At 38.4% G+C, this 14454-nt stretch overlaps 1 protein-coding gene and 1 long non-coding RNA gene across 2 annotated transcripts; both read left to right on the forward strand.

The window, feature by feature from the left end:
• Positions 1-409: 409 nt before the first annotated feature.
• On the forward strand, positions 410-2398 carry LOC145655903 (protein NDRG1-like). The gene is made up of 6 exons (XM_081709367.1): positions 410-635; positions 747-867; positions 1305-1367; positions 1481-1541; positions 1895-1981; positions 2390-2398. The coding sequence occupies exons 1-6, from the start codon at positions 572-574 to the stop codon at positions 2396-2398; spliced, it is 405 nt and encodes a 134-aa protein (XP_081565493.1). The 5' UTR covers positions 410-571.
• An 89-nt stretch (positions 2399-2487) lies between these two features.
• LOC145655908 (uncharacterized) lies at positions 2488-3471 on the forward strand. Its single transcript, XR_014121748.1, has 3 exons — positions 2488-2546; positions 3094-3197; positions 3303-3471. It is a non-coding gene; the product is annotated as an uncharacterized LOC145655908 (long non-coding RNA).
• The last annotated feature ends 10983 nt before the right edge of the window (positions 3472-14454 follow it).

Genomic DNA, 14454 nt, shown 5'->3' on the forward strand with positions numbered 1-14454 from the left:
GAGGATGATGAAGAAACATCTGATGATGCCTTTTGTATGGACCCGTTGTGTCCGGTAAAATAAGGCTGTATTTTCAGACATTGAGTACTGTTAATAGAATAAAGTCTATGGGATGGATCTTTTCACATCCAGAATGAAATGTTACCACTCCAAAATCTATTTTTCTCTGTGTTTTGTCTGAAGGATTTTAAGGGGGCATTTTGGGGTCAAGTTGTGGTAAGTAGCACTACCTTTTCACAGATGTTTCAATAGGCTAAAGCTTTTACCCATAAAGCATGTTTTCAAGCACTGTCATGTGTCTTCTGAGTCAAACATGATCTTTTGTAAACAAATTAACTTGGTTAATGATAAATAATAAATAAATGATTGACATTCCTCGTGATAAGAGGCTCATTCCACAGAAGTAGTTCTAAGTGTGACAGAGTAATGTCCTGACACACAAAACCACTGCAGTGGAATCAGACCTCTTTTTAGAGGTTTTTCTTATACATCTAGACCTAGACCTTTATACTCCACCTGGGTCTTATAGGAGGACAATGTGGAGACCCCCTTTGGCACTGTATGCTGCACCATGGCAGGTATCCCCAGGGATAACCGACCGGTCATCCTCACCTACCATGACATCGGAATGAACCGTAAGACTCTGATACTGTTGCTTGTGGCACGTAGCTGATTGCTCTAAAGTCTAAAACTTAGCATAAGCATCATTTATTGTGTTGTAATGACCCTGGAATGCATGTCTGCAGACAAAACTTGCTTCGACGTTCTTTTCTATGATGAGGACATGCAGGAAATCATGCGACACTTTGCCGTGTGTCAGGTCAACGCTCCTGGGCAACATGAGGGTGCCAGCACCTTCCCTGCAGGGTGAGCGTGAGTGCACCATATGCCACAATGTTCTTTCAGGGGCTGAAAGACATTCCAAGGTTAAATCTAATCTAAAATGTGACCTTCAGCTACCCCATACAATTTTTTCCAGAATGTATATTTATCAGAACCTACTCCATAGCCCTCCGTCTGCCCTCAGACCACTCCTTCCTGGCAGTCAGACAGGACGACTCTATGCCATGGTGTTGGTGCCCACCTAAACTAACATCTGGAGGCCCTGACTGTCAGCATGTCTAGCTGGCACTGGCTTGTCATGCACCAGGGTTTCTTTCATGAACTTTTTTCTTAGCGTTCATATGCTACATTGATGGCTGTGGCTCCCAGTACATCATAGCTAGGTTTAGCAGGTTCAAATCCTGAAGAATCAGTGGCGTCCCTTAGAATTATAACTCACTCAGGGCAATTTTTTCCTGTAGATTCACATATCCCTCAATGGACAAGCTCTCCGAGACCCTCCCAATTGTGCTCAAGCATTTTAAGTGAGTGAACCAGATTAGCCATTTACTCTGAGATTAAACTGTCAATCCTTGTTCTAATCTGAAACCTTGCGCTTTAATGGTTTAAAGTTATGTACATTTTTTTCTCTCCACAGAATTAAGAGTGTTATTGGAATGGGTGTTGGAGCAGGAGCAAACATCCTCACACGGTTCGCTGTGAGTTGTAGCACTGTCTTTCTTCCCAATAGATTTTAACACAATGATCAAACAAGGATTACTCCTTGGTGAAATTCTTGCTTTGTAACAAAGTGTTGATACTTGCAGCATAATCCTAATCATTACACTGTCAAGCTAGCTAGACATCAACTCTCCAGAATACTGACACTTCACTATTGTTCCTCTGCTTGCACATGTAAACAAACCTTTTTCTAAGTGCAATGTAAAGTGCAAGAATGCCAAATATGGAGACTCTTAATTGCTCATTTAACTACAACAGTTTGACATATAGTAAGTAATTTTGCCCTGAAGGTTCATCTCCCTTTGACTGCTCATGCATAAATGTCTTGCAGTTGAAGTACCCAGACTTGGTTGAGGGCCTTGTCCTGATGAACATTAATGCTCAGGTAGAGGGCTGGGCAGACCGGGCAGCATCCAAGGTATCACAGTCTAATGCAATAGTAATTATCATTCTGTTAACACCCTGCTTAATCATCACGATCCCTGTATCTCTACAATTATGTCGTTTAGCTGGTCCCACCTAGCGTCCATGTCTATGGTTTCCCTGTCTCATGTCTTTTGTTTTGCTTTACTTCCTTGTTGTGGTTCCGTTCCTTAGCTTCATTTTCTCCGCTCCTTATTATTTGCACCTGTCTTGTTTAACTCTTATTACTTCATGTATTTAAACTGTCTTGTTCCCTGTGTCTTGGCTGTTCACTGAATCCATATAACTTTCAATGTGATAACAAATAGTTCTCAGCATATTACTCTTAGTTTTCTGCAGTTTCCAGTTAACCTTTCATGCCAATCATATGGTGACAATCGACCCTATATTTTTATTCTTTTAGGATCCTTAGAACAGTGTCAAGCCTCTTTTAATAAAGTAATGTATTTGATCAAAGCTTATGTGTACTCCAGCCACTAAAGATCAACCCACACTTTCCACAGATTTCCAGCTGGGCCCTTGGTCCCCCCAGTGTTGTCATCTCCCACCTGTTCGGTCAGGTACGAAATAACGCCTAAAATGAAATGTATATTGTATGTATTATTGAGCAGTACTTGTCAACCCAGTCCTTGTGATACATCTGACATCCCACATTTTCCCTCTATCCCAGCTCCTGACAACATCATCCTAGCTCCTAAACCAAGCCATTAGGAAAATGAACACCTGGTACAGTTGTACTGGGCTGGGTTAGAATAAACATGTGGGCCATTTCATGTGTACTGTGGACTGGGTCACTAAACACTGAACTAGAATATTTAAAAGTTAAATGCCTTATTACTAAAGATGAGTGTTCCAAATGAGCTGTCCTGAATTTAGACTGTGTCCTTTTCGTAACTAAAGAACCAGATGCCTACATTATTGTCCATCAAAAGGTCAACAATGTTTTTTTTTTTTTTTACATATTCCTTTTATTATACATTTCTGTCTCGAGTGCCTGTGCAGACTGTGCATATAGAGGAAGAGACATTTAAATTCATATTCACATCAAGTTTTAATGTTTTGTGACTGATTGTGTCTTGGACTGACTCCTTTATGGCACCGTGGCAGGAGGAGATTAAGAAGAAGGCAGAATTTGTAAAGACCTTCCGTCACAACATCAGCAAAAGGATTAACCAGACCAACCTTCTGCATTTTATGAAGTCCTACAACAGGTATGACTGACATCTGCATTCTATGGAATCTTCTGAGCTCTCTGCTTCTAGACTTGTTTGTCATATGAACAGCTCCCAGTCTTATTAGATCTGATCAATTTTCAGCCGAAGTAAACTGAACATTAAGAGAACTTCTCTGGGTAGAAAGACTCTAAAGTAAGTGAGAAACTGTTTCTCTTTTATCCTTATTCCATGTTATTTTTTGATGTAAAATGCCCCTGTGCCACCACATGCCTGAAAGGTTTTGTTGCTGTAGGTGTCACACTCTTCTGGTGGTAGGAGATGACTCTCCTGTGGTGGATGCTGTGGTATGTACAGCTTGTTTTACATGCAGAAGTTTAAAAACAACATTCAAAATCCAACCCAGCATTCAAATCAAACTTCTATATGTACCTGGGAGCCTGCGTGCAAATGTTTGTGTTTTCCGTCGTAGGTTGACTGCAATTCCAAAATGAATCCCTCAAAGACAACCCTCCTCAAAGTTAGTGACCTTCAAACCTCAGCAAAGCGATACTTAAAATGTTATGTTTTGCTTTTTTTATTTGACTCTCATTATAAATGCAGAAGTCATTATATGTCACTGGGGGCTTATAAATCTAGAACTTTGTGATGAACTTGTGGTGAATAACATTGTCCTTCATGTTGTCCCTCATGAAGATGGCTGACTGTGGAGGTCTACCACAGCTTGATCAGGTCTGTCGTTACCCATTAAAATAATGCTCTTGCATTCAAACTGAGTGATGCACTGTGTAATCTATTGTGTCCTGTTCTTACCTTATAGCCTGGCAAGCTGGCAGAAGCCTTGAAATACTTCATTCAAGGACTGGGCTACAGTAAGTAAATACTGTAAACACACTGACAAAAGGTCGAAATTAAAAATCGTTCAGCCTCTGCGCAATGTAAAACCCATAAATCCAGTTTAGAAAAGTTCATTACTGCCTGTTGTAGACCTTCAGGCTTTCACAACTATCTTTAAGTTATGCATGCTTTCTAAATGGTGCAGTTAAGTAGGGACCTTGAGCTATGTTACTTCACCTTGTCCTTCTGCTTATCTGCCTCTGACAGTGTCTTCTGCAGGCATGACACACCTGTCTCATTGGCACCCCACCTTCTCCACCAGAATGGCATTCTTCCACCCCTGGGCCATCACTTCCATGGAGAGCACCTCCAAGCAACGCTGAAGATGAGGCTCTCCTACCCGCTGCTCCATCCCAGTGTTGTCATGCTCAGTTCGGCTCCATTTCAAATAAAAAATACTCTAAATTGAGGGACCATTGATGTGTTGGTGTTAGTGTTTGTGTGTCATTGTCCCAGTGGACTAATTTAGACTTGCACAAAAGGAAAAAAAAACCCTAAACGATAAAAAGCTGTTTAAAATGTTTATACTTATCAGGCTCAGTATTGTACCTTTATTTAGTAGCCATAAAAAAGTTGATGTATAGTTTTCTCCGCATCAATCAATGTATAACACTTTTAGTACTTAGTATATGAATCAATGTATAATATTTGGCCTGCTTTAACACCAGTACAAAAGTTTAATATAATAAAGAAATAATGCACTGTGATTACGTGTGGCGGCCCGAGTGCCATAGGGCGAGGGGCAGGACGCACAGACTCCACCGACTGGGACGAACATTTATTAACATAAATGACAGTGGCACTCACGTATTAGAAACAATAAACATGGACCTGAAACAAATGAAGTTAAACAAACATGATACACAAGAATACATCTAACATAAACATGTTACATTCAGACATTACACCGACAATGACCAACACCCTGTACACTTTAACACGGGTTTATATACATTGAGACGAACAAGGTGCAGGTGTGGTTGCAAACACAGCCCTCCCACTGAACGTGGCAGGCCAAACCACATGACTCGAGGGAGGCTAACATTCCATGACATTATGCTTCATCTTGTAAAAGCTTTACATGACTGACAATTTCAGCTTTTTCAGAGGACCTATTTGATTTTTTCTTACATTGTACTTCTTTCCATTCCTAGTCTAATCTTGAAATAAATGTAATTTTAATGGAAGTCTTCATAATGTGTGTTTCAGGTTATGCAAATACTTTGGGAGTTGTTTAAATCAGTCAATCTACTGAATTCCCCACCAACAACAGTATGAATAATTAATTGTCATTTACATTTATAACTTTTAACATACTAGCAGCATGTGAGTTTCATGAATTTGTACTTCATTAACTATTTGTATCACATTATTTACATTACTGTTGTAATAGTAATAGTAAAAATTCAATGGTAATAGGGCACATTGATTTGACACAGTTCAATGGTATTAAGTACCCAATGCTCTGCTTTGAAGAAGAAGAAGTACAACATTGAATTATTTTACTGCACTTGTACTGCATATTTTCAATGTATTTACATCATTTTAGAGAATGCCATATTAAGGAATAAATAAATAAATAAAGTTTATTTACCTGCTATTGTTCTTACGTCCACTGAAGTCCAAAATAATCTTTAAGGCTCTAGGTTACTTAATAGCAAATACATTTCTGTGGTATTCTGATTTATTTTCTACTTGAAAGACAGGGAATATTCTGATGTCTTTATTAGTAACTTTAATGCACCTAATGCACCCTTTTGGGGCACCCTAAAACTCTGACTAGTATTACGTGAGTAATCGCTTTAGAGCAGGGAATTGAAGATAACAGGATAATTGAGGAAAAAAGGGGAAATTTTGTTTTTTTTTCTAAAATGAATGATGTAGCCAGCGATATGAAGCCCACCCAGCCTGTTTCACTATTTGGTATCTATAGGCCACCACGGCCCTACTCAGAATTTATTAAGGAATTTTCAGATTTCCTTTCTAATCTAGTCACTTTTGTAGAAAGAGCCATTATTTTTTGTGATTTCAATATTCACCTTGATAATGCCCAAGACCCTTTGAGATTGGCCTTTAGCTGTATATCAGAATCAATTGGTTTCATCCAATGTATAAGAGAACCCACACACTCTGATGGACATGCGCTTGACTTACTATTGACATACGGTGGACACGGAGAACATAGTCAGACTACCCCAGTCGGATGCCATCTCAGACCATTCCTTAATTTCATTTGAACTACATACAAGCCACAATATAATAACCTCGCCTCGCTATCATAGCAGACGCACGATCACATCAGCCACTGCATCCCCTGTAGATTCACACACTGTTCTTTATAAAGGCATCTCTCACAGTTTAGTTACATGTAACATTTTAGCTTTTAAGCATGTAGCCACCTTTCCATATCCTTTTCTAACCTTTAAAGGGAGATGTTTCTAGCATCACCTTTGACCACATTTCCATACTTTCAAATGCAATAAATTCTTTACAAGAGGTGGTCCCTGTTATTACTGAGGTAATAACATGCGTGTTTACAGGGAAAAGAGGCCTAACAGTGCATTGGACAGATTAATAACATAAAACATAAGGGAGTTTAGAGATTCTGTGTCCTTTCAGAATGACTTACATACAGGGCTTCAGGCTTCAGTAAAGGATCCTGCGTAGGCTTTTGGTGGACCTCAGGGTAAGATATATGAACTCTCCACCAGGCTCAGGACCATATAGAAAAACAATCTTCTTTAGGACAAGGCTAATACAAATCTTCTCTTGGAATGTAGTGGTAATGGCTTCCAACTGGTGTGGGTATTGAATAGCAGTTTGCATATATTGACTACTGTGTGGTTCAGATGTAATGGTGGTGAATGCAAACACTAATATGTAAAGGAAGGTGGGGTGAATACATAACCACTTCTGAAAAGTGTATAAAAATATGGGTTCTCTGTTTGACAGTTAGACCTTCACGAAGGGTGCCTCAATAATGTTTGTTAAGGTTAACCGGCAATAAAGGATGGGACCAGCTATTCTCTTTAACTAATTCTGAAGGCTGACTCTTCATGTTATGTTTGAATGTTTAACTTTAAAACTAACTGACTGGGTATTTAGGAACGACATTACTTTCCAAACTTCATTACTACTTTTCATCCCTTCTCATACCTTTCGGTTTCTACCCTTTATCATCTTTGTTAGCTGCACAGCACTCAATGCAGTATGAGGATGGTCAGATTGTTGTATTTACTAATAGTTACCACTAGTATTAAAATAACAGTAAGCCCAAACTGTTCGACTATGTCCTCTTAAACAAACCTGTGATTTTTTAAATATTTGGACCACATCCTCCTGCAGAATAAAACAATCAGGAAATACAGTTGAGTTGGCCCATACCGCCCTCACATCAGTGTGATTTCCATCAATGACGTGTTATGGCTCTGGGTAAGGAACAATGTTATATTGTTCAATAAACTTTTCACAGGATGCATATTTTTCATTGTTTTAGCAAAGTTTTCGCTACCTCTATACAGCAAACACCAGAATCGACAAGGTTTACATTAATTATAGTCAGTAGAATTAAAGGGAAGAGGCCATATAAAAGGCTGGGATCTACGTTTAGCAGACTCGGCACTGTGTTACTAGATATTGCCCACATTCCAGTAATTTTATTAAGTCCTCTTTAAACAGAAAATAAAGATGCAGACTCAAGAATTAATTGAAGAGAGTAGTAGGTCCATTATTTATTTTGAGCTCAGCGTTACATACAAACGAGGCATAGTCCAGAATATGTCTAATAATCACACAAGGAACACACATTTTTATCCAGTTTTCACAACTGATTATGTGATTGCCACACCTTCTCTACATACTGGTGTTTGAAATCTCCACCACTGTGTTCAACCATACATTATTCAATATATGCAAATTGAGATCTATCATTGTACAAATTGAAGCTTGACCCCAGTATATCCTATTGGAAGATTTTCCTGTTTTTTTTTTTTGTTGTTGTTTTTTTTGTTTTTAACAAAGATGATCTCAACTCATACCATCAAACACCTGCAAGATGATGTTGCAGGTCAGTATCACCCTGCTCTTATGGTAAGATAATGAACCTTGCTTAGCCACAGAACTCTCGAAGAGGCTTTCACGTCTTTTAAAAGCCGGGATCTTTCCCAATACTTAGGAAGCTATTTCTCACGGGAACAGTCCAGAGTCATCTGCCGTAGACTTCCACAGAGGCCTTGAAACCACCTGCATCAGAGCCTCTGCTCTGCACTTACAGACCCAAAAAGGCCTTGAGATACCCCAGAAACATTATTCCTCTTTATGCTTTCAAACACAGTCTTGCACCACTCTGCACCTGTTGCAGAGAGCTTCAAAGCCTATTATAATTAGATCACAGATCGCCTCATGAAAATACCTTTACCCCAAAACATTTTATTACCTCAGGTGGAACAGTGTGTATAGGCCTAGACCTCTTTAGATGTAACTTAGAACCGCCGGTGACCGCTGTATGCGTTTCTTTGGTTGTACAAGCTCCACTGGAGGACTCGATGAATAGTTGATGATGGAAGAGGGGTATATCAGATTCACCCCTTCTGCCTCCATGTGACAAATTAACAAACTGCATAAACCTTTAGAAATAAATCAGTCTTTTAACAAATGGTAAACATTCTCTAGAAAAGATTATCTTGTAACAATTCATTGAGTATATGAACTGTTTTTGTGTCCTTATATCTATAAATGAAAAGTAATGAAACATTATAGATGATAAAAAAATTACATAAAATGTATAAATGTTCACAAATAAGAAAGTACCTGAGTCTGCACTTTTCTCCACAGATTCAAGAAACTCGTGAAAGTTGGAAGCTATAGAAACACATAGTACAGAATTCTAGACTGACTGAGGTGTGAGCAGAAAGATCGCCATGATGTCCTTATATCTAAAGCACTCAAAGCATTGATGCTATGTAAATAAACTGTGATCCGATTGGTTCAATCTAAGTAAATAGATTCACCTACTTTGAAGTTAAAGTTTTTCTCAAAAGGTTAGAACTGGTTGACTATACTTTGCCGTGTTCTGTAATAGAAAATGTAAACATTTATATCTAAAATATTGCACGACAGAAATCAATTCAAGACTAACCTCTAATGACCGCTAGATGGGGTAAGATATTAAGTAATAAATGAGTCCAGATCCTCCTGCCCGACAATACGGTGAGACTCTGTTTTTACGTGTGATGGAAAATGATACGAAACTATGTATTATGTGATTCATATAAAATCACACTGATCCTTGTGTTCTTAAATTAATAATGCTGTTTGCACATTTATATCCGCCTGTTGCTGATTAAGTTGAACATGTATCAGGAACTGTTAACATCAAGGTCAACTTGACACACAACCCACACTGTTTGGAGACAGTTTGGGTTGGTTTGTGGAAAAAAACAAGCTGAGAGCTGATTGGCTTATAGCCACAGCAACAAAGGAAAGAAGAGCTGCTTAAGAAAAGATGATTGGTTAAAGACAGCACAGGAGTAGTATAACTAGCCACGGTTTTGTATACTCGGGGCTCCCTACCTGAGGAGAGCCAAACATTTATTTTATTCTTTTTCTTATTAAATTACTCTCTTAATCACGTCTGACTTGCTGTTTGTTCAAAATTCCACAACATATGTCTTTACTACGCCGCACAAAAAAGACCGCCATATTTGTAGTTCCACAATGTGAAAAGGCGTCATTTTCTATGCAAACGAATGAATAAACACCATGCCATGCCTTGCTGTATCCCCTCTTTGCACCGCTGGACAGACACACTCATGACACTGTACTCATCAAAAGCAGCACCAGAGATGCACTGAGTCATATCCCGCTACACACCTCTCAGGCCAGCTTGTTTGCACGTTTTGTCATAAAACTTAAAATGTCATTTGTTGCCATTATATATAAAATTACCTATTTAAAAAACCAAATAAATCAAAAAGTACTTGTGACTAGAGAAACACGTGGCTAATCACCTACAAGAAATAATGTCAGTGATGTTTAGGGCAGGTGTTTCAAACTTGCCCAGACTCTTGAGAAGCACCTAAACGCTCACACAAGGGTGTCCGCTTGCCATAGTGCTGCAAATACTGCAGGAAGGGCTTTGGTGAAACAGGCCACATGGAGGAGCAGAAGACAATCCACACAACTGAAGAAGCCCATAGCTGCCCAGTATGTCAGAATCCACACGGGAGAAGAACCCTGTAGCTGCCCAGTATGTCAGAAGCAATTTGTGCAGCTGGGTAATGAACCATATTTGTACCCATTCGTATGTTGGGAGCAAATCAGTTGAAGACTTGAACAGTATGTTAACAATCAGTTAAAATTACTGTTGATGACAAGAAAACAATGGCTAATATGTTCCTTCACAGCTATGTCATTGGTTGATCTATTTTTGTCAGATTTAGTGCTTGTTTGGGCAAGTGTGTTAAAGTCTTCCTTTGTTTTTGGTTTTGTTCCTTTTCATATAGTTGTTTATTCCTTTTTGTCTAGTGATGTCCATTATCCATTTAAAATCTGTCAAATTAAACAAATGTGAAACGAATTCCATAGTATTCAGATTTGATTGCAAAAGAGACCAACCACTCCCCGTATTTTGAATTTTGCATATACAGTATATGTGCAGTTCCAGCCTAGTCCATTGATCCAAAATCTGGCCCAGATGTATCTGTTGACTGCAAATTTGAATGATTTCTGTGCTCTGCAGCAAAGGAGCGTTTGGTTACTATCTGATGGATTAAAATAGGCTTGTTGGTAGCAAAGACATCACTAAAGTGTACAGAGCAAAGGTACTCCAGGACCAGGATGGGTAAGTAGCAGCTTGATCAGTGGAATCTTCTGTGAGACGTAACAGGATTTCGGTCTTAAATGTAATGTTAGATCAAGTGAAAAACTTTAGTGGATTGAAATACAGATAAATAAATCCACTAAAAGTGCATCTGCATCATTGGTTAAAAAGTTGTTCTGCTAGTTGTCTGATTTTGTTCCAGTAATCTAATGTTTCCTGGCACTAGGTGGTTCAAGATTATATTGGTGTTTGCTTTATTTCTGTGATTTTTTTAACCATAGTCTGCTTGTTTATACTGTCTACCAAATGCAATACTGAGTAGTGAAACACTGACACAATCCCTTTTGGCGTCAGACATTTGTAATAATTTCAATAATCTACAGTTGTAAGTCAAGAGGGCAGCACCATTTTAAAGTCTAGTTTCCTTTCTCTGTCTCACTTTCTGGAATTTTTCCATCTGTGTTTTTATTAAAGTTAAAAATGGAAAGGGTATTAAAACTCCCTTTCACTGACCTCTCTTCCACTGAACTTGAAGAGAAAGTGATGATATGAAGATGATTATGTTTATCGTTTTCACTCAGAGATCATTGTCTGAGGGTCATGTTGTACAGTTCACGATGCCCCGGGTTGCAATCAGGAGGTTTAACAGTGATGTGCCACACAGTTGTCTGTGGTGTTCTATATGATCATCACAGAACATCACACATAACTGGTCAAATTGTATCTCCAGTAGTATATTTGTGTATTATACTATATATTAGCAGCATATCTTTATGATGCAATTAAAAACATTCCCCATCCCCCTGAATACCAATCATATTACATATCTGGGTATTAAATTCACTTCCCAGTTGTCTGTTATTCAGAATAAATAGTCATCCAATTATTAAAACAATAAGCGACGAACTTCATTGATGGACAAAGTTGCACCTTATACTCTTTGGACAAACTGCAATAATTAAAATGAGAATATAACCTAAACGAAATTGTTTGTTTTCAATTATTCCAGCGCCACCAACCTGTCTAAAATCTTTGGACAACATCATAACTTGATTCTACTGGAAAAATAAATCACATAAAATCAAACTCACAACATTACAGAACTGTAGTTGATTATTGCAAATCAACTACAATATGGAATAAAATGGATAAAACCTAGTATATCAGACAGAATATGGATAGACATAGAGCAAACATTATGCAAAGATCTAAAAGTCAGACTTACCATTTATCAGTCAAATCAATTAAAGAACATTCATGATCAACAATTTGTGGGTGGCCATGATACTAACAGCGTGGTGGAAATTCCACAAGATATCAAACTCCACACTAACATAAACATAACACTGCTTTCATGTCACTTCCACAAGTAGCCCAAACATAAGATATAGAAAGCAGGTAAGAGCGGAGCAGTCAATGTGCCTAATATGACTGCAAAAGCCTGGCAGGACAGGAGGTATTCCTGCTTCTGCTAATCAGCAAAAGGAAGCTCCTGGCAAAGTGACGTGGACTGCAAAAAAATCACCAGGAAGGTCAAGCTACAAATGCCAGAGAGGAGCAGGGAGCACCAAAAGTTCCATAGCATCCTGCGGAAAGAGTACCACATAAGCATGGAAACAGTACAGCAACCCATGGTATGAGCATGGACAGATGAGGAAGAGCTGCTAGAACAGTACGTCCCCAATAAGCAGGCAGGATGTGGATCCGTCTCACTATTTCATCGGCAGAAATGCAGGAGCAGGTGATAATACTCCTGGGCCCAGCACTCTTCAACCTGGGTACTTTAAGGAGAACACGGCAGCCTCCCAAAAGTGATACAAAGTCCCAAAATGGCTATTACCTGTGCTGAATAACAGTATGAAGGACAAATCTACCCCTGTCCAAAGTTTAATTGATTTAACTGAATGCCAACCATACTACCACCATCAATCTGTGTAAGGTGTACTTGCAAGTGCCTTTAGCACCAAAAGCAAAAGAACTCAGTGTTTTCAACACATTTCATCCAAGCATCATCATGTGAAATGTTGTTCTTTTCGGAAATTCTTCATCTAAATATGGTTGTGTTGCTAATGAGATCATATTATTTGTTACTCTTTAAACCTTATTATTCCTTTAAGATTCAGTCTACTGTGTTAGGAAACCTATGTGAGAATATAAAATCCGCAGTTTCTGCATGCTTGTGTGATGAATACAGAAAGTGATCTCTTATACCTGCGGAATTAAGGCTTCAAATGTCTTGGTGTTCAGACGATATGGAGAGGCTCTGGGAATCTGGAAGGATAAACGTTTGTTTCATTTTCAGGGACTGTTGATCATTTATTTGTCCATTCATTTATTACACTATTAAGGGATTATTAATGTGCACTGGGAGAACAGTATAAAGTTATCAGTCTTCTTCATCAGTCTTCTAACTAAATAGCCTGGTCTTGTAAGGTAACCACATCCACACCTTTCCCTCAGTGATGGCAAGGAGTGGTTTAAACTCACCATGTCGTCTGTGATTCTGAGTGTGAGTGCTCCTGCATTTTTCTACACAAAGCCTGCTGAGTTGACAGTGAAGGCAGAGATGCCCATATACAGCATGTTGCTTTCATCAGGTGGCAGTGAAAATGGTGTCGGGGCAAAAGCGGGTTTCTTGTGCACTCCAATGTTGTAAAACTCCCCCTATATAGAGAGCAATGCAGAGATTAACTTATTCTTTTACAGCTCCTGGGTCTTGATTCTTCGTTCAGATTAAACTGTTTTATCAGTGTAACCTTTGTGTAACCTTTTTTTCCTACAAAAGCCCAACAGTGCTTTCTGGATACACTTAGGCACAGTTTTGCAAGTGCTCCTGTTATTCCCTGTTAATTCAGATCTTTGGCTCAGAAAGGCTTTCTTATGATCATTATGGTCATTATTCTTATGCTTTGACAACTTGTGCCTTTTTTAACTTGTGCCTGAAAACCCCTTTACCTATGCCAATGATAAAACACTGATGAACTCCTGCAAACAAGTTGTAGTTTATTAATTAGTGCATTAATCTTAGTTTGGGATCTTTAATGGCCATCTTAATCTGTGTATATTATTTGATTGTTGGTTCTTTCCTAGCTGAATGTAACTTCCTCTCACAGTAGTGTACAACTTCCAAGCTTATCAAAGGATAGTGTTGTAGTCAGGACCATTAAAAAATCATTCAAGCAAAGACCAAGATTTTGTAGTGTTTGAATCTGAGACAAGAATGAGACTTATTTAACAATGATTTTACTTTAATTATACCACTCACTGAAAATGTATTGTAAATTGTCATTGTCATAAATTGTCATAAATAATTGTCATTATAAAGGCAGCTGAATATAAACAAATATAAAGCAAAAAGGTTCATATGGTCATTTTTATTATTAAATTAAAACATAGTAACACTTAAATAATTGCTATCTGCCCTTGGGTCAATCATGGAAAGGATTAACTAGATGTGTTCTGTAATGTGTTAAATCCTCTTGATAAATGCATAGCTTTAGCTATATCATAAAACATATGATGAGTCCTTTTCTCATTATTACTTGTGTACAACAAAAGTTTGTGTGACAAGCAGCAACA

The sequence above is a fragment of the Electrophorus electricus genome, unplaced genomic scaffold (genome assembly GCF_041902795.1).
Source record: "Electrophorus electricus isolate QZ-2024a unplaced genomic scaffold, ASM4190279v1 Scaffold39, whole genome shotgun sequence".
In the NCBI taxonomy this organism is placed as follows: Eukaryota; Metazoa; Chordata; class Actinopteri; order Gymnotiformes; family Gymnotidae; genus Electrophorus; species Electrophorus electricus.

Coding starts and splice junctions, on each gene's coding strand:
- LOC145655903 (XM_081709367.1), top strand. CDS start 572: ATGGCAGGTATCCCCAGGGATAACCGACCGGTCATCCTCACCTACCAT. Junction 868..1,304: donor GCCAGCACCTTCCCTGCAGG/GTGAGCGTGAGT, acceptor TTTTTCCTGTAG/ATTCACATATCCCTCAATGG. Junction 1,542..1,894: donor ACATCCTCACACGGTTCGCT/GTGAGTTGTAGC, acceptor AATGTCTTGCAG/TTGAAGTACCCAGACTTGGT.